Genomic DNA, 20,831 nt, shown 5'->3' on the forward strand with positions numbered 1-20,831 from the left:
ATAATGATTTGTTGTGGTTAGTAGAAATGCATTGGGATTTACGTCTAAAAATTATTAAGTAATGTAATTATTAATACTTAGATTCAGTACTTATAAAAATAATTTCCCCCCTCGCTACGATATTAATAGGAAAATGTGATAACTTACCAAAAAAGTAACAATCCTAATGGATAAAACACTTTGTGCAAGTTTTTCAGGAAGACTTTCTCAAGAAACCGAAGAGGCAGATGATGATCCACCCAAATATTAATAGCATTTAGTAACACCTCGGAGACGACTTTGTGATTTAGATTTTCAATTTCATTAATATAAAATTCAACTATATTCATTGCTTTCTTTATCTTATCGACACACGGACTAGTCTGAAGACCATCATTTTTTCTCGATTCAGATTCAGAATCACTATTAAATTCATCATCAAATGTGCTATTAGTCATTGTCAACTGGTCTGAGACATTGTCATTATCGGTCTGTTCGTACATTTCTTCTGAGCCTCCTTGACAATCGAATGTATATAATTCATGCTCTGTTAATGAAAAAGTGTCCATAGATTTACTGGCCGACATTTTTAGTTTTCTTTTAGTAACACTTTCTTCAAAAGTATTGACAAGATCTTCCTCCGCTTGTTCAATGAATAATTGCGAATCGTCATTTAAATGATCAAATGTTGAAGATTTGTTAATCTGCGGCTTTTCTTCAATTACGTCTTGTTCTAAATAGCCTAGAACACTTTTCTTCTCGTCTGCATTGAATATCTTGATATTGTCTTTCTTCTTATCAGCTTTTCTTGATTTTTTCAAATACCCGTTACTACTTTTTTCTATCGTGACGTCAGTACAATTTATTTCCTCTTTTTCATTCTTATCGTTAAGTTCTTGTCCAGACTCTATATTCATTACCGACTTCAACTGATACATCAGAGAGTCAGAAAAATTGTGTTCCAATAAAGCTAATTTTGCACAAGCTTGATTATTTCCAACGGCAATACACTGGAAATAAACACAGTTTTATGTGTTTTCTAATTTGTAATTGGGGTACAATAAAAATAATTAATGAATTAATTAATAAAAATGTAATTTGATAATTAAATATTATCTATAAATAATAATATTAACTAGTTTAATTATTAAATTTATATAATATTATATATAAATTTAATAATGTGATTTAAGACCAGCATTTTAATCTTGTAACCAAAAAATACAATTTTACTACCATAAAGGATGATTTTACAATCCGAAAGGACGAATTTTCAACAAAACAGTTGACGATCGACCAAAAAGATAATTTCTTAACAAAATAGTTCAACTTCTCACAAAATAATTCAATTTACAACTAATTAGTTATATTTTTAAACAAGTTCTTGAATTTTAAACCTACAAGCTAAATTTTCAACTGAATGGTAGAATTAAAACAAAATAAGTTGAAAACGATGGACAGTTAAACCACTTTTGGGCAGGTTAAATGTCTCAGCGGGTCAAAAAAAAATATTTTTTTTTTTTGCTTAAACGATATAGTCCAGCCATCTGGAACTTTTACACCGTATTAAGTGGGTAATGCGTTTTTTGTTGTTGTTGCTAAAACGAATTATTAAGGGGCCCTGATTGAATTTTCAAGTTTTCTAGAAAGAACACCCGTGCGCGTCCTGGAGATATTTTTGAAAAAAGTGCCAAAAATCGTGTTTTCGTAGACTGTCCCGCCCCCTTGAATTTAGAGAAAAATGTTCAACAACAAATTTAAACTAGAGGGAATCCTGAAATTTTTGAAGGCAGAAAAACCTCCTATCTTCAATAGGTGCCGAGTTATGGTCCTCCAAAGAACCTGGATTTTCTTGAACAAAAATGCGAAAAAACGCAATTCTGCAGTTTGTACATGTACTTTGGAACTTGTTAATTTTAGAAAAAAATGTTCGACAATTTATTTAAAGTAGACCGAATTTCGAGTAATTCTAAAAAAAATGCAAATACTTAGACCCAGCAGGTCATAATTTATGGCCTCACAAAGTTGAACACTTTTGACCTATTTTTCAGGGCAAATTACTCATGTTCAGTTTTTTCACAATACTTCGCTTCTAGGTGAAGTGGTGCAATAGAAAAAGTTGTAGGACAGGAAATTGTGCGTAAATCTACAAAAATATAATCTTCTAGTCTTCATAGATGAAGAGTTGTGAATCCTCAAAAAAATATAATTTTTTTGCTATTTTGAGCTATTTGTAGCCTAAAAAGTTTTTTTAAAAGTGCTTTTTTAGTACACATCCTACAGAAAAACTTTGAGAAAAAACTATAGAGGACTAAATTTTGCGTTTAATATAGAAAAAATAAAAATGTTTTAGCTCATATTGGTCACGAGTTATGACCACGATACTTTGCCCCTTTCCATGCGGAAGGCTCTATATGTACTGGAAAATGTACTGCGATCGTATTTGAGCATTTTTGTGGTATACATGCATTTGTAGTTTGTTACAAGTTTACTTTTTTCTCCTGTTTTGTTAAGAGGTAATCAATTGTTCGACAATTGTTTAAATAATACGCTTCACTCTATCAATTGTGTGCATATTTAATGTATTTACTTTCTGAAAATTACTTCCAGAATATCTGTTGTCGAATCTAAATGAAAAAATACAAATTAACTGGTTTTCAATTGCTTATTTATCATTGACATAAAATGTTATTAGGGGAATTAGTTTTTTAACGTTGTATTATTTTATGTTAATAGTCTCAAAAATTAATAAACTAATCATCGCAGAGGAAACAATTATTGTTAATTGTTCATACTAAAAGAAAACGTAAACAAATTAATTACATAATAATGTAAGTGGTGAAGAAAATAATTAAATAATTGACTAATTGATTGACTGATAAATGGTATCAAAAAATAGTCCACATCTAAGAAACTTGAAAATTGTTTTGTAAGATGAACTATCTTCTATGCCAACCCGGAGGTAGAGTGTATTTGATCAGTCAATCAATGAGTCAATTATTTAATTATTTTCTTTATCACTTACATTATTATATGATCTTTATGGGCTAAAATATTTTTTTTTATTTTACGCAACATTTAGTCCTCTGTAATTAGTTTTCTTAACGTCTTTCTATATGACATGTACGAAACGAGTCGTTTTGAAAAAACTTTTTGGGCTACAAATAGCTCAAAATAGCAAAAAAATTATGTTTTTTTTTAAGAGTCATAACTCTTGATCTATTTTGCATTAGACATGAATTAATAATTAATTTAGGAGAAATAATTGCTTAACAAAATTATTATTGTTTATGACTGTCTTCATCTATATCCATACCTGATATTTGGGGGTTTTCGGCAATTTCTACCTTCTTTCACTTAGTGAGATAATAATTAATGAAAGTTAAAAAAAAGTTGTTTAAACAATTTAATATTGTTTTTAACTATCTTTTCTTGGATAAGTGATGGAAAGTGGCGGTTTTTCTCAAATCTTTAATTTTGCATCGCCTTTTTATTTATGAAGAAATAATATGTCAACCGCAACAAAAATGATTTTTCAAATAGTTTTATTGTATTCAATATGATCGGTGTAGAACATTTCAAGCGTATTTTAAATATTTGTTTTATTTCGGAAAAATCTTTGCACAAAAAAGAAAGAGATTATTTAAAATGTAGTTTTCTCTAATGTTTATTTATTAATTGTTAGTAACTAAGCAGGCGCAGCAAAGTTCAAGATTTTATATAAAAAAAACACAACTTTCTAGCACTTGTCTAAGAAAAGATAGTTATAACACAACTATCAGACATTGCTATAAATGAAGATAGTCATAAACAATAATAATTTGTGTAAACAATAATTTTTGCTAAATATAATTAATTATTAAGTCATGCATAATGAAAGATAGACAAACAGTTGAAAATTTAAAAATAAACCGCAACATTCTACTAATTGAGCAAAGAGAATATTATAAACAATGACAATGAATTGTTTAAGCTGAATTCAACTTGAATTCATTGAATTCAAGTGAACTTGAATTCATTATTACTTCCCTCCTACTGAAAATTGGACAAAAAGCTAGGAACTTCAGAAAAAACGGCATCTTTCTAGTAATATTCAAATATAATATTAATAATAATAATAAATTGTTTAAACAATTAATTTTCTTGACTATAATTAATTAAATAAAAATTTGACTGAAAGTGAATTTTTTTAATCTGCAATTTTGTAGCATTTTTCTAATAGGATATTATTAACAATAATGATAAATTGTTTAAACCAGCCCCATGCATCGCCCCCACTTTTCTGTTTTCTTACGATCCAGAGGTGAATTGACGGACCAACAATTGCATGCAGAAAAAGCAAAAATAATTCAAAACTTGATTCTGTTTGAAAATAAACAGAAGAATATATGAAAAAATAAGAGTAGCTAATAAAAAAATCAATAATATTAAAGACCTCAATGACAACAATATTTAATACATATACATGATCAGAAGAATTAAAACAAAATATATGACGTACATCCAATATAAATAAAAAAAGTTTGTGCAAATAAAATTTTCTATGGAAAAGGGCCAAAATTTTAAATTTGTTTATCTAATTTGTTTACAAAAATTTAAATTGTTATATTTTATCAAATATTATTGAATATTTATTATTTTAAGAAATACCTGAAGTCGTTCTGGCCATTGAAGGAAATTGTAAGTTGAAAAATCTCAAATTCTAATAATCTGCCACAACAACTATTTATCACAGTGATTATTATAAAGTTTTAAATTATTTTTGTTATTAAATGTCATTTCTACATTAATGTGCAGCACGTTTAGCAAAAAAATTTTTTACCGACAATACGACTATTGTCAATTTGTTCATAAAATTGGTTTCTAACAAATAAATGGAATAATAAACAAATTATTTGTATTCTATGAGTCCCTAAACATTCATTTAAGACAATATAAAGTTTTCCTGATCAATTATTAAAGCATAAAAAATTGTGACGTACAAAATGTTAGTTTTTCCATACTTTAAGTGGAAAAATTATAAACAAAAAAAATAGAAGCGACAAAAATTCGGAGCGTCAAGATCTATAGAATTTAATGACCTTTAATTTAAAACAAAAAAATTCAAAATCGCAAAAAAATTGAAGGCTCTGGACATTTTTGAATGAAAAAGTGCATTTCCTCCAAATGTGCGCCATAAGAACAGTACATTTGTTTATAGAGTTTGATAGCTTATAGTTTGTTTATTTTAGAAATGAGGTTTACCATAATATAATTAACTATTTAATTCAAAATCTCCTTTAAATTTAAATTTTTAATCAAATTAGTAGGGGTTGAATGCAGCGAGGAAAAAGCTTTCAAAGTTAAGCAACAAATAAATGATTAAAATGTATAAATGTATATATGATATTCGGTTCAATTTAAATAAATATATACAGTATACTAAGTAATATTAAATCCATTTTCTCAATTTATCAGACTTGTCATTGACTTTTCACCAAATTATTCTCTTAAACTTTTCAATTATTTCCTTAAAAACTTGAAATTGTGAAGATTTTAAAGGTACAAAGATTCTTTACTTTGCAACTTAAGTTGTAGTCTTGCATATTTTAATTATTATTATATTTATATTGGATATAAGTGATGCATTTTTTAATAATTCTTCTGATCATGTATATGTTTTAAATATTTTTGTCATCAAGCTCTTAAAAATTATTAATTTTTTTCATTAGCTACATTAATAATTTCAACAATAAATAATTTTTTTTAATTAGAACAAAAACAAAATCAATAATATCAGCGAAATAAATCATAGGAATATCAAGTTCGAACTGCTTTCTAATTGTATCTCAAAATTCAATTTTATTCATATTAAACTACATATTTACATGACCTTTTCTTTTTTTAAATAATTAGTTATAGTTAGTCTTATTTTTTCAAATATTTTTTCTTGTTTATTTGCAAACAGCATCAATTTTTTTATTATTGTTGCTTTTTCTTATTGCAATTCAATGAAAAAATCAGACCTACTTTTCATGACGCCATCTGTTGGATTATTTTTACCGACATTTCCCCTCGCGTCGTTCTAACTCCATTTTATGAAAAAATGGCTCAAAACAATAATAAATTGTTTAAACAATTTATGTGAACATTTAATTATCGGTATCAAATGGTCTTTTATCTGCCAGAAACAATTTGCATTCAAAAACCGCGAAAAAGTCATAATTAATGCCAAAAACTCGCAAAACCCATTTTTCACTTATGGGGTTTTTTTTGTGGGACCCTATAAAACAACCTTACAGTGTTAATATTTAAAAAACGATATTTGATTAGTATTCTATGGTTAAATGTGAAGGAAAATGTTGAGTTTCAACTCGATTGACATAATATTGAGGATTCTGAAAAAGATATACAAAAAATACCTTTTTTTCAAAATAAAAAAATTCATTTATTTTTGTGCGAATTCAAACAAATTTCTGGGATGTTCCCATAAAAATTAAAGAAAAAAAAATTGTCCAATGCTTTTTTGGACCACCCTACGGTGCACTCATGCCATCATGTCATCCCCCTATGCCACCCTAAATAGTGTCTTTAGTGTCATTTTTTTCGATATAGTAGTAGCAAAATAGTGTTCACTAACCTTTTTTAGAATTTTATTTACATCATAGAATCCACTGAATTGTTCCAGAGCATCGTGAAGAGTTCGCTCTCCCGGAATCTTTTCGGCCGGATGCATTCGTTTAAATCCAACAAGTGGAACAGTGTCATAACTTTGATAAGAAATGACAGGTGCTGGAATGTTGGGTACTTGACTAGGATTACTTATACACGCAACAACTCGATTTTTTTGCAGCCCAATCGTATTCAATAAACATTTGAGTGTAATTGAATTATCTTCAGTATCACAGTTCCTTTTATCAGTTCGTTTCCTCATTCGCAAGAAACCTGGCGACTTGGATTGAGAAATACCAATTCTACCCCAAGCTAAAACAGCACCTCCTGGCTGCACTGCAACAGTGTAATTACTTCCGCAAGATACTTGAATCGCCTTCATTTCCAAATTGTTCGAGTTGACACAGTTTTCGAAATCATCAATGTCTTTTTCATTCAAATCGTTGTCATAGTTGTAATTATCGTTACTCTCCTCATCATCAGCATCGGTTACGCTATCATCGTCCTCGTCATTATTATTATTATCATCATCGTCCTCATTCTCACCACTTTCCACTCCCTTATTATCGTTATCACAGTCATCAATCTTGTCACGCTCTTCGACATTATTCAATCTATAATTCCTAGTTTTACTATTCATATTTAAACCGTTCTCCTTCTCGAACGACCTAGAGCGGACATTTTTCGACGGAAGGTGCGACAATGATAATACGGGATTATAAATTAGAGGAGTGGGACGAACAATTTCGCCTCGATCATTATTCCCTAATTGTCCACACGAATTTCTCCCCCAAATATAAACTGTACCATCTTTGGTCAACAATGCCGAGTGATTCCATCCAGTTGATAACTACAAGAAAACACGGTTACTTTTAAACAATTGTTAATAATAAGCGATGTGTTCAAAGCTAATAGATTCCGTGCTTAGAGTTCTTAAATGCGCAAGAAGTTATGTTGGGAAAATACTCTCGAGAATATGCTCAGCATTTAAGATCGAAGAGAGCATTTATAGAGCATTTACGACAATTTAAACCATATTTTTTTAAACATATATTTATCATAATCACTAGATATATTTTAACAAAAACATTCTAGAGCGAAATAGGCATATACTTTTTTAAATTACAGAGTTGCTACAGATCAAATAATTCCAGAAAGTCAGGGAGAGTTAAGGAATTTTTGAAAAAAAAGTTGAGGTAAATTTTATTATTATGGTTAAAAATTGCAACTATCTGGCTGGAAATTAATCTCTTTTGGTTCAGGATTTAAACTATTTTGTTGAAAATTATACACTTTTGGTTGAATTCACCCATTTTTTTTTAAATTTAATTCATTTTACGTTGACATGTCAAATAACACGTTTTTCAATAAGAGTTCATCCTTTTTAGATAAAAATTCAACTACTTAGTTACAAGTGGAACTGCTTTGTTAAAAATTCATTTATTTGATTAATGATTTCTCATTGTAGTTGACAAACCTTTTTTCCCAAAATTTAATTCCTTTCTTGTAAATTAATTGAATTAATTGAAAATTTAACTTGTACATATTTTGTGCAAAATTTATCTTCTTAAGATGGAAATTCAAACATTTGGTTTAAAATTCCTGTATTTTATTGAAAATTCGAATTTGTGGGAGAATATATAATCTTCTTGTTGACTAATTTCTCTTTTTGGTGGAAAATTCCTTTAAAAAATCACATTTTTTCTTGAAAATTCATGAACTCTGTTAAAATTTTTGTCTATTTTGGTAGAAAATTCATCTTATTGATTAAAAACTGATCTTTTAGGCTGAAAATGATTATTTTTTAAAATTTAGAATTCTTTTGTTAACTGAAAATGTAACTGTTCCATCTTTTATCAAAAATTTATCTTTTTTGATAAAAATTTAATCTTCTTGATTGAAAATTGCACTATTTCGTTCAAGATTGATCTATTTCAGATGATAATTAAACTATCTGTTGAAAATCCGTCATTTGTTTTGTTAAATACGAGAAGACAGTGAACGAAACAACCACGGAAATCGACATGAAAGTAAACTTGCAATCCAGTCGAAATATATATTAAACTTTCAACAAAATAGATCATTAAAAAAAATAGTTTCATTTTTAAACAAAAATATGAATTTTCAACCGATAAGATTAATTTTTTACCACGAAAGAAAAATTTTCAACAAAATAGTTAAATTTTCAACGGAGAAAGATTAATTTTCAACCAAAAAACTTCAAATAAAGAGATAAATTATGAAACAACAAAAACGAATGTTCTGACTGAATTTTCAAGAAAGAAGTTAATTCTTGACCGAATACTACAATTTTTTCAGATTGTTAAATTTTAAAGCCAAAAAGACCAAATTTCCACAAAAAAAGTTTCATTCTCAACCCAAAAATATCAATCTTTATTTTCATTAAAAAACTTAAATGAGATCAATTGAAATAACTAAGTCCAAATAAAAAAATGACTATTTAAAAATTAATTTCTGTAGTTGAAAAGTTAAGTATTTTGAAAAAAATTCATTTCCTTTTTGATTAACAATTTATTTTACTAACTTAAAATTTAAGTATTTTATTTTTGGTAAAAAATGTCCTTTTAGTTGAAAACTAAATTTGTTTCGTAGAAAATTTATCATTTTAGTTGAAAATTTACTTTAAATATACCATTTTTGTGTGGAAAATTTACACTTTTGACAGAAATGTAATCTTTTACATTCAAACATGTTCTGTGTTGTAGAAAATTGAGCTATTCTACTTTTTGTTAAGAATTCATTTCTTTGGTTTAAAAAAATCTATATATTTCGTTAAAAATTCGTTTTTTTTTTAAATAGAATATTCATTTTTTGGGTTGGAAATGTCACTATTTGTTCAACAATTCATCACTGTGACAAAAAATCATAATGATTTTTTTTGCTGAAAATTCGTTTCTTTGTAGTGGGAAATTCTTATTTTTTTAACTGAAGATGTACATATTACATTTTTACTTGAAAATTTAAATTTCTAGTTGAAAAATAATTAATTTTGCTGAAAACTCGTTTTTTTTTTGTTTAAAATTTACTTTTTGAACGGCAAATTGAATTATTCTACTTCTGGTTTGTAAATTGATCTTTTTTAGTTGAAAATTTATGTATTTTATTAAAACTGTATCTTTTTTTTGTAGAAAATTAATCTTTTGGAGAGCAAAAGACAAGTTTTCTACAGACCAGTTGAATTTTCAACCACAGAATATATATTTTCAAAAACAAAATTAATTTTCAACCAATCAGTTAAATTCTCAACAATATAATTAAATTTTCAGATCTAAAAGTTATTTTTTATTAAAGAAAAAAAAAATTTTCATCTAAAATTTTGAATCGACAAACAGAAAAAATTAACTTTTAAAAAGAAATTCAACTTTCAACCAATTAGTGGAATTTTCAACCTATGAAGGTGAATATTTAACGAAAAATGTAATAGTGGATGCTTTAACAAAATAATATTTTAATTGGAGATAAGAAAAAGTTTATATTTAACCAACAAAAACAAAAAGGTAAACAAATTGTAACCAAATTGTTGAATTTTCAAGCAAAAAGGTTAATTTTCTACAAAATAGTTCAATTTTCTAATAAATAGTTTAATATTGAACAAAAAAATTGAATTTCCAACCAAAAATATACCTTTGAAATAAAACAGTTATGTGTCAAACAAATATTTAATTTGCAACGAAAGTATTATATTTTTAAGCCAAAAAGACGATTTTTCCATAAAATAATTGAATTTCCAAGAAGTATAACTTTTTGAGAAAATTGTTAAACTTTCCACAAAGGCCTGTAATTATTAAATAAAAAATCATTTACAGTAATTAAATAATGAGTTGATAATAATTATGCATACAAATTACAAGGAATTATCTCCTTTAAATTAAAGAGATATTATTTATTTTTTAGTAAATAGCTAAATTGATCATCTAACATGCTTCGTTCGAACACTGAACACACCTTATTCTGGAATTTTTTGTGCTGTTTCAAATTGTAACTGGTGCAAGGAAAATCGTAACACGGCAATTTTACCTTGTAATAAGAATAAAAATAATAACTTATATTAGTCATTTAATATTTGTCCGTTGCCGAATTACAAAATAAAAATAAAATATTTATCTGTGATAACATGGACTAAAATTAAAAGCCTTTTGAAGTATATGACATACAGTTATTATTTTTATTATTTTGTAAAAGTTCATTTCATCAATTAGATGAAAATCAAAATAGCAATAAAATGTTAGATAGCTATTTTAGGCTTCCTAAAACTTCTAAATGCCTACGACATATTAATGTATATTCAATTATGCATATATTTTTATTGATATTATCTGTTATATATTTTTTATAGTATATTATATTAATATTAATTGAGATAAAAAATTAACCTGTTTGACTTGTCCTTTAAGTAAGCTCGTGTCAACTACAGATGGCTTCCAATAAGTTCGAGACATTTTCCCGTTCAAGGTAGATGGGCAGGAGGATAGGTTTGAGCTTGATTTTTGAATATCATTGTGCTTTTGAAAATCTTCATTATCGACAGACTCCTCGAAAGTGTGATTATTTGTTGAATTTATACGATTGTTTAGAGAATCATCCTGTTCTATAATCGTAGAGATATTTTCCGATTCGACGCAATCTTCTGCAGAAGAGCACGATGACAAATTCGGCTTTTCATTTTCATCCCCACTTTCGGAATCAGGTACTTTTAACTTTTGTAATTGCAGTTCTCGAGGGCTTATACCCCAGATATAGAGCTTATTTGTACTAGTGACAGCAAGCTAAAATATTTTTAAGTATATTCAATAACATTTCGTATCAATTCAGATTAATACTTAATTTTCGGTTATCAGGGCGGCCACTTAAATTTTAAAAAAAAATTCAGGCTATTTCCCGGTATTCCCGGTCTAAATTACAATTTTCCCGGTTGAATGCTAACCGTTTATAATAATTATTATCCAATACTGATTGCTTAATCACATAAATTTTGAGAACAATTTAACATTTTAGAACTCGAAGGTAAAATATATAAAGTAAATTATTTTGAAAGTGATTTCAGACTTCACAGTCTAAAATGGTGTCAAAACAGGGAAAATAGGGCAATTTTTCAAGAAAATAGGAGAATAAATTATTTTGAAAAAGAATAGTGTAGGTACAAATTTCCAAGATTTCAAGTGGAAATATATTTAATCTTCAATGCAAGATTTGAGTATTCTAGCTTAAAAGTCAGAATTTTCAACAACAAAAATTGAATTTTTCATCAAATAGTTGAATTTTCAATTTAAAATATTAAACTTTAATCAAAACTAGATTCATTATCAACAAAATAGTTGTTGAATTTTTAAACAAATAGACCAATTTTTCAGAAGACAGTTGAATTTCCAACCAAAAAAGATGAATTTTCAACAAAAAGAGATGTCTATTTCAGAAAATAGTTAAATTTTTAGCAAAATAATTAAATTTTCAACAAAATAATTACATTTTCAACCATAATCGATTTTTTAAAGAAAGACAATCAATTATGAACGAGAATTCAAAATAATACACTTTTAACATACAAAGAATTACCTTACAGCCAAAAATGATTACTCTTTAAGAAAATAGTTAAAGTTTCATCAATATAATTAAATTCTCAATCACAAAGTAAAATTTTGATCCAAAAAAGATTAATTCTAAAAAATAAAATAAAAGGAGACTTTCCAAATAAATAGAATGAACTCTGAACCATAAAAGATGAATTTTCAACCAAATAATTAAATTTTTAGCCAAATATTAGAATTTTTAACCAAAAAGGATCAATTTTGGGTTAACAATGTGATAGTTGACTTTTCAATTAAAAGTAAATACCTCTTAACCATAAAAGATGTGTCTTCAACCAAATGGTTGAATTTTTAACATAAAAAATGAATTCTAGTTTAAAAATATAATAGTAGACTTTTTAATCTAAAAGAAATAATTTTTAACCAAAAAAAGATTACTTTTTAAACCAAAAATATGACTTTTCTACCAAATTATGAATTTTCAATCTACAGAATAAATTCTCTATCAAAAAATAAGAAACTACAACGGAACTGTTAAATTGCCAACAAAATAATTAAATTTTCCACCAAATAGTAGAATTTTTAATAAAAAAAACTTTTCTACTAAAAGATGAATTTTTAATTCAAAAAGACAGATTTTATATTCAAAAGACGAACGTTCAACAAAATAAAATTTTCGACTAACAAATATAATTTTTTTTACAAAATAATTGCATTTTCAACAGAATAATAAAAATTTCCATCGACGGGATAAAATATAAAGACCCAAGGATACTTTTTGTCACGCTCATAGGATACAAAGGATTAAAAAGAAACAATTTTAATCAACAAAATTCCATTGATTTCCGTAGAATTGGAATAAAGAATTAGAGAAATTTAAGATGAAAGAGAAGAATTCGATGAAATTCATAAAAATCCAAGGTAAATTAAAAAAATCACTAATGGCGACAAAACAATTCAAGTTAAATTTGAAAGAATTCAAATAAATTGGAACAATTTTAAGGATAAAAAAAATCGATTGATTACAATAAATTTAGAGAAACTTAAAAGAATTGAAAAGAATTAGATGGAATTCATTTGAAATCAAGTTGGATTTAAAAATCAATCAATTACGCTGAAAATATTTAAAACGATGTAACAATTAATTGAATTGAGTAGAAGTGACACATAGTTTATTTTTCAGCAAAAAAGTTTAATTTTCATACCAAAAGGGCGGTATATCCAGAAAACAGTGGAATTTTTAACCAGAAAACATGAATTTTTTACAAAAAAGTTAATTTTTAACCAAATAGTTTAAATTTAAACTAAAAATGATCAACTTGTAAACAAAAAATTAAATAGTAAAATTTGCAGTTAAACAAATTTATTTCCAACAAAAATATACTTTTTTAAACTAGTTTCTAACATAAGAAGTGACTAATGACTACAAAATATTTCAATTTGAATTCAAGAGTTGAAAGAAATAGATTGATTACAATAAATTTTCAGTTAATTCAGAGAAATAAAAAAATGAGAAGAATTACATGAAATTCATGAAAAAATCAAGGTGAATTTAAAAAGAAATCAAGGGAATCGAAAAAAATTTTAATATGGAAAAAATAATTCAATTTAGTAGAATTGAGAGAATTTAGAAAAACTCAAAATAATTAAAAAGAATCCAAAAGAATTGAGGATAAATTAATAAGAATTCCGAGCGAATTCCAAATTAATTGAACAAAATATATTTAAATCTCTTAAAATCTTCGAAACCCTACGAAAAATTCATTGAAAATCATTAAAATATTAAAGTCCCTTAAAATTATTAGAACGCTCGAAAATCCCTTGAAATCGTTTATATGTTTTGAAGATAACTTGGAATTTTTTAAACACCCAAAAGTATTTCAGTCTTTGAAATGTCTTCAAATTATTGAAATAAGTAAACTATTTCTGGAAATCTTTTAAAACCTCTTATAATATTTCAAATCATTTGAAATCTTTTAAAAGCCCTTAAAACTTTGAAAAGCCCTTGAAAAAGACTGGGAATCTTTTTATAATACCCTCAAATATTTCAAATTCTTTTAAATCTCAATAGATTACTGAAATCAATTTAAAATGTATTTTTAATCTTTTAAAATAGTCTAAAATATTTTTAATCCTTTAAACACTTTTGAAATTTGGTAAACCTATTGAAAATAACAAGGGATTTGAAAAAATACTTTCAATTATTTCAAATCCTTTGATCATTTAATCAGTTGATCCTCAGGATTAACTAATTTGAAGCCATTAAAAATTTAGAACAATTCAGAAATGCAAAGAATTTAGTATAAATTAATAAGAATTCAGGGTTATTTCCAAATCTTTAAATCCTAAACAATATCTCACTTCTTTAATTCTTTAAAATTCACTAAAATATTATGATATCCGGTGAAAATCTATGATGATATTTTCGCAAATCCTGGAAAATTTATTAAAACACATTGAGCGCTTTAAAATCCCTTAAAACCAAGATAACGTAATATTTTTAAATATTTTAAAACCTCATACGTCCTGTAAAATCGTTCAATATCTTCCAAAATTCTAGAACATAGTTTATCTTAAAATATTTCAAACGCTTTAAAATCACTTCAAATTAAAAGCTCCTAATAATACCTTAAGAGTTTTAAAAATACTCTAAAATGTTGACAAATTCCTTCAAATTATTGAATCCTATTAATAATCAAAAATAGATATAGTAACCAACAACGACTGTGTGGCAGCCCTGATTATTTTTTAAAGGAACTCCTTAATTTTTTCTATTTTTTTGTGACCCAAAATCTAAAATATATATATTTTGGATTTTCGAACGGAAATCATAATTCAATTGGTGCTCTATTTGGTAACATTGGACTTTTATGTCCCCAAAATGACCAGAAGAACACATTTTTTTGACGAGAGAGACATTATTTATTGCAAAAGTAAAAACAAATCGGAAAAACGCCCAGTTTTTTCGCGACATTCCCGGTCAGTGGCCACTCTGAGTTTTAGAATTCTCCTAGATACTTACATTATGAAAATATTTAGTTGCAATCAGAGATATTTTCTCTGGCAACAAAGGAACTTTTTGAGGAATCAAACATTTTCTAGAATTAGTCATTCCTAATTGGCCAACATTATTGCAACCAAAAACGTAAACGACTCCATCTGCCGAGAGTACCATCGTGTGCGCGTGTCCTGCGCTGATATGATTTATGGCGGTACCAAGCAAAGATGTTACCAAAGTAGGCAGATTCACATTTTCGGTATTACCATGGCCCAATTGGCCGTGAACTCCCCAACCCCAAGTGAAAACTCTACCATCCGATGTTAGAGCCACAGAATGATATTGACCAGCTGCACAATCAATGACAATCTCGTCGGCCAATGAAGTGATTAATTGGGGACTGGAACACTGTGTCAGTATTCCAAGACCCACCTGGCCAAATTTACTTCCTCCCCAAGCATAAACTCCATTATTTGTAAGGGCTAAGGTGTGACAATGTCCACTCGATACACTAATCACTTCAATATTCATGCGACGAAAAATATTTATTTCTTGTGGAGTATCGCACACGGAACTTACTGATCCTGATCCTGTTGGAAAATAGGAATTTGTCATTTTTATTCTTTATGAATTTTGTTGTAGACAATGCCTGGTGGGATCACCAGGGTAGTTTTTTTTAAGGCTTGGTGGCACCAAAGTCACGTTATTGCAAGAGGACAAAAATTTCCCGTTATGGGCCATCCATAAATTACGTTAAAAGTTTTGGGCCTTTTTTATATCCTTCTAATACTCAAAAAATATGTAACAAAAGTAGATAACAAATTAAATTTAATACGAAACATTTTTAATTTTTAAGATTTCAAACCGAAATGTATAGCATTTTCTACAAAATAGTTGAATTTTCAACAGAAAAAGAGTATCCACCAACTGGATGGATTTTCCACATAATTCAACTATAGTGAAACCTCGATAATTCAAACCTCTATAATTCGAATTTTCGATAATTCCAACTTTTTTTTGCCCCCAGCTAAAACCTAATGTTTCCCATGTTAATATTTCTCGAAAATTCGAAGTTCGTTAATTCGAATTTATCGATAATTCGAATTTCTCGATAATTCGAAGAAAATTGTGTGCCCCGCCGTGATGATAACCTCTATAATGCGAAGTACAGCTGGTCAAAATTTTCACGTTTGATTATGACTTTTTTGGCATTATAATATTAACTGGAAAAACATTTTTACACTGCCCGTATCGATTGTACTTCAAGGGAAATTTATAATGCGTTCTATGGGACGTATAATAAACATATAAACGAATTATTTGCGTTTATACTCTTATGTTCGATAATTCGAAGTTTTTTTCGGTCCCGGGCACTTCGAATTATCGAGGTTTTACTAAATACAAATTTGAAAAAAAAATGTCAATCAAACAGTTGCATTGAAAACTAAATAGATAAACATTCTTGTAAAAAAACCGACTTTTCAATAAAATAAAATAGTTCAAGATTTCAACCAAAAAAGTAAATTTTCAACCAAAAACGATGACTTTTGTACCATAAAAGATTAATTTTCAATACAAAAGGATGAATTTTTAACAAAATAGCTGGATTTTCAAATAAAAATAACAGCTTTAATAAAATAGTAGAATTTTCCAAAAATAATTATTTTTTTAACAAAATAGTTGAATTTCTAACAAAATTATTGAATTTTGAGCATTCAAAGATGGGCTATCTATAAACTACGTTAAAAGTTTTGGCCTTTTTTATATCCTTCTCTACCTCAATATATAGACAACAAAAGTAGATAACAAATAAAATTTAATACCAAATATTAAAAATTTATAAGATTTTATACTGAAATGTATTGCATTTTCTACAAAATAGTTGAATTTTCAAAAAGAAAAAAAGAATATCTACCCAAGGAGATGGATTTTCAACACAAAAATACAAGTTAAAAAAAAATTTCAAACAAACAGTTGCATTAAAAACCAAATAGATGAACATTCTTGTAAAAGAGATTAATTTCCAACAAAACAAAACAAAAATAATAATTCAAGATTTCAACCAAGAAAGATAAATTTTCAACCAAAAAGGATGACTTTTGTACCATAAGAGATCAATTTTCAATCCAAAAGGATGAATTTTTAACAAAGTAGATGAATTTTCAAATAAAAATGACAGCTTTAACAAAATAGTTAAATTTTTCAAAAATAATTATTTTCCTAACAACATAGTTGAATTTCTAACCAAATTATTGAATTTTGAGCATTCGAAGATGGGCCATCCATAAATTACGTTAAAAGTTTTAGGACTTTTTTATATCCTTCTCTCCCTCAATATATAGATAACAAAAGTAGATGACAAATTAAATTTAATACGAATTATTTTACATTTCTAAGATTTTAAACCGAAATGTATTGCATTTTCTACAAAATAGTTGAATGTTCAACAAACAAAAAAATGTTAACCAAATAGTTGCATTAAAAACCAAATAGATGAAAATTCTTGTAAAAGAGACGACTTTTTAAAAAACAAAAAAATAGTTTAAGATTTCAACCAAATAATAAAATTTTCAAGCCAAAAAAAATTTTTCGAAGACAGTTGAATTTGTTGACAATTATTTTCTTAACAAAATAGTTGAATTTATAACCAAATTATTGAATTTTAAGCATTCAAAGATGCACTTTCAATCGAATGGTATATATTTTAAACAAACAATACTAAAATTCCATCGAATACTTGAATTATCAAGAAAAAAATACACAGTGGAATCTTCACCAAAAAAGTTCATTTTCAACCAAGAAAGATGAATTTTCAACAAAAGAGTAAAGTTTTTGAACTAACAAATCGAATGTTTTAGAAAATAGAGGACTTTTAAATCAGAAAATATTAATTTTCGACCAAGAAGATTGATGTTATACAAAAAAAGACGAATTTTGAACAAAATACATGAATTTTTAACAAATTTATTTAATTTAAAACCCAAAAAGACGATTTTTCAATCAAATACATGAATGGAATACAACGAAAAATGGAATAGTATAATTTTCAAATAAAAACTATGATAACAAAAAAGAAACTTTAACTAGAAAAAAGCTAATTTACAACAAAAGTGTTAAATTTGCGACGTAATTAATTAATGTTTGAACAAAAAAGACGAATTTCTAACTAATCCAATATACAGGATAAACCTTTAAGCAAAAATGGAATAGTTCACTTTGCAGATAAAAAAAGCTATTAATGACACAAAAAAAACTAATTTTCAACAAAGTTTTAAAATTTTTAATCAAAAAGATTAATTTTCGATCAAAAAGATTAATGTTCTACCAAAAAAGGCGAATTTTGAAAAAATACATGAATTTTCAACAAAATTATTAAATTTTAAATCCAAACAGACGAACTATTTATCAAAAAGTTGAATTATCCATTCAAAAAGATGAATTTTTAACTAAATAGTAAAATCAAATAGTTTACATTTCTACCAGATTATTGAATTTCTATCCAAAAAGAAGAATTTTCAATCAAATACATAAATTTTCTACCAAGTAGTTAAATTTCTAACTTATACAATACTATACAGCATTAAGTTTCAACCAAAAATGGAATAGTACAATTTTCAGATAAAAACTCTGGTAACAAAAATAAAACTTTTAACAGAAAAAAATTTTTTTCCACAGAAGCGTTACATTTTCAATCAATAGGATGAATTTTCGACGTAAAAAATAATTGTTCTACCAAAAAAGACGAATTTCCAACTTATCCAATATACAGGATATAGCTTTAACCAAAAATGGAATAGTTAAATTTTCAGATAAAAGAAAAAAATATTAACAACACAAAAAAAAAAAATTCAACAAAGTTGTTACATTTTTAATCAATAAGATTAATTTTCGATCAAAAAGACTAATGTTCTACCAAAAAAGGCGAATTAAAAAAAAATACATGAATTTTCAACAAAATTATTTAAATTGAAAGCCGAACAGACTAACTTACAAAAAAGTTGAATTAGCCACCCAAAATATGATTTTTTAACTAAAAAGTGTAATTTTCAATCAAATAGTTTATTTTTATTCCATATTGTGGAATTTCTATTCAAAAAGACGACTTTTCAATAAAATACATACATTTTCTACCAAATGGTTGAATTTTTAACTCATACAATAGTTTATGGGATAAAGTGTCAACCAAAAATTAAATACTAAATTTTTCAGATAAAAACTCGGATAAAAAAAAGATAAATTTTAAAAGAAAAAAAAACTAATTTTCCAAAAAATTGTTAAATTTCCAACCAAAAAGGTTCATTTGCAACGAAGATTATTGCTCCTTCAAAAAACACGAAATTTCAACTTATCCAGTATATAGTATAAAATTTTAACCAAAAATAGCAGAATTAAATTTTCAAATAAAAAAAAGATTTAACAAGCCAAAAAAATGAACTTTCAACTGTTATTAAATTTTTAACCAACAAAAAAATGAATTTTCGACCAAGAAGATTAATTTTCTACCAACATTGACTAATTTTGAACAAAATACATGAATTTTCAACAAAATTATTTAATTTTAGAGAAAAAAGGATTAATAATGAAGGGTTGCAGTAAATAAATAGAGAACCAACAAAATCAGAATTTTTAAGGAGAGCGAAAGAACATTTTGTAAAATTGAAATCACCGTTTAAAGATAAAACAAAAGTTTGCTCACGAGCTGAAGTATTTCTAAATTGAAGCAAAAAAAGTATAATTAACAAACACTATCCCATTCCGAGAAATGAGAATTCCCTTTCATTGGAACAGACTTGGTTGCGAATTACGATAAAAAGTGTAATTTTCAGTTTGAAACAAAAAATAAAATCTTGCTCCCGAGACATTGAGTTGTCAAATTGGGAGAAAATGAGGTTGATTAAAAAAAGTTAACGAATTCCTAGTAAATCATTCAAAAATTTGGAGGTTCAAATTTCATGGTTTTTGAAAATAGTCATTAGATAGCGACTAAAGATCTATTTTTCAATTTTTTTAAATTATAAAAACTTACTCCCGAGCTATTAGGAGACTGAATAAAAATAAATAAGTTATCATCCAAAAAATTATTCTCTTCCAGGAAAACAAAGATTTAGTGTGACGGTACCGCACTGTTTATTCATAATAAATAAAAGATAATTTTACAAAATAATATTTCTGATCACAAGACAAAAAGTTAAATAAAAAAAACCTTATAAAAGTCGCTTTTTGTAGAAAATGAAAATTAAAAATTTTACGTTGGCATTGGATTGGTACTTTGGTGCTGAAAAAAGAGACAGTAATCTGTATTAGAATTACCAATATTTTTATAACTATATTAAAAAAGAGCTTTTGAAAAAATCCGTTCAAAACAATATGCATTTGATTTTTAAAGAATATTTTATGCAATAAGGCCCATTTTCGAAAAAAAATGTTGGTTATTTAGTGCTGTGCTGCAACCCTTTATTATTATCTACCAAAAAGTTGATTTTTCAACCAAAAAGTTTAATCTTCTACCCAATTTTGTAATTTTCAAGACAAAAAAAGCAATTTTGTACAAAACAGTAGAATTTTCAACAGAAAAGTTCATTTGAAAGCAAATGGTTGAATTTTCAACAATAATTATGAATCATTAATAAGAAAAATATTATTTTTTGTTACAAAGT

The 20,831-nt window shown here is 26.5% G+C and overlaps 1 protein-coding gene across 2 annotated transcripts in view; it reads right to left on the reverse strand.

The window, feature by feature from the left end:
- The window catches only part of LOC117176193, a 64,911-nt gene that overhangs the window by 9,722 nt on the left and 34,358 nt on the right, over positions 1 to 20,831 (reverse strand). For both annotated transcript variants that reach the window (XM_033366299.1, XM_033366300.1), the window contains exons 13-16: positions 15,199 to 15,764; positions 11,025 to 11,417; positions 6,599 to 7,480; positions 148 to 989 (exon numbers count right to left, since the gene is read on the reverse strand). In XM_033366299.1, the coding sequence (XP_033222190.1) occupies positions 148 to 989; positions 6,599 to 7,480; positions 11,025 to 11,417; positions 15,199 to 15,764 (2,683 nt within the window). The remainder of the gene's footprint in view (positions 1 to 147; positions 990 to 6,598; positions 7,481 to 11,024; positions 11,418 to 15,198; positions 15,765 to 20,831) is intronic.

This window comes from Belonocnema kinseyi, chromosome 7 (genome assembly GCF_010883055.1).
Source record: "Belonocnema kinseyi isolate 2016_QV_RU_SX_M_011 chromosome 7, B_treatae_v1, whole genome shotgun sequence".
NCBI classification, from domain to species: Eukaryota; Metazoa; Arthropoda; class Insecta; order Hymenoptera; family Cynipidae; genus Belonocnema; species Belonocnema kinseyi.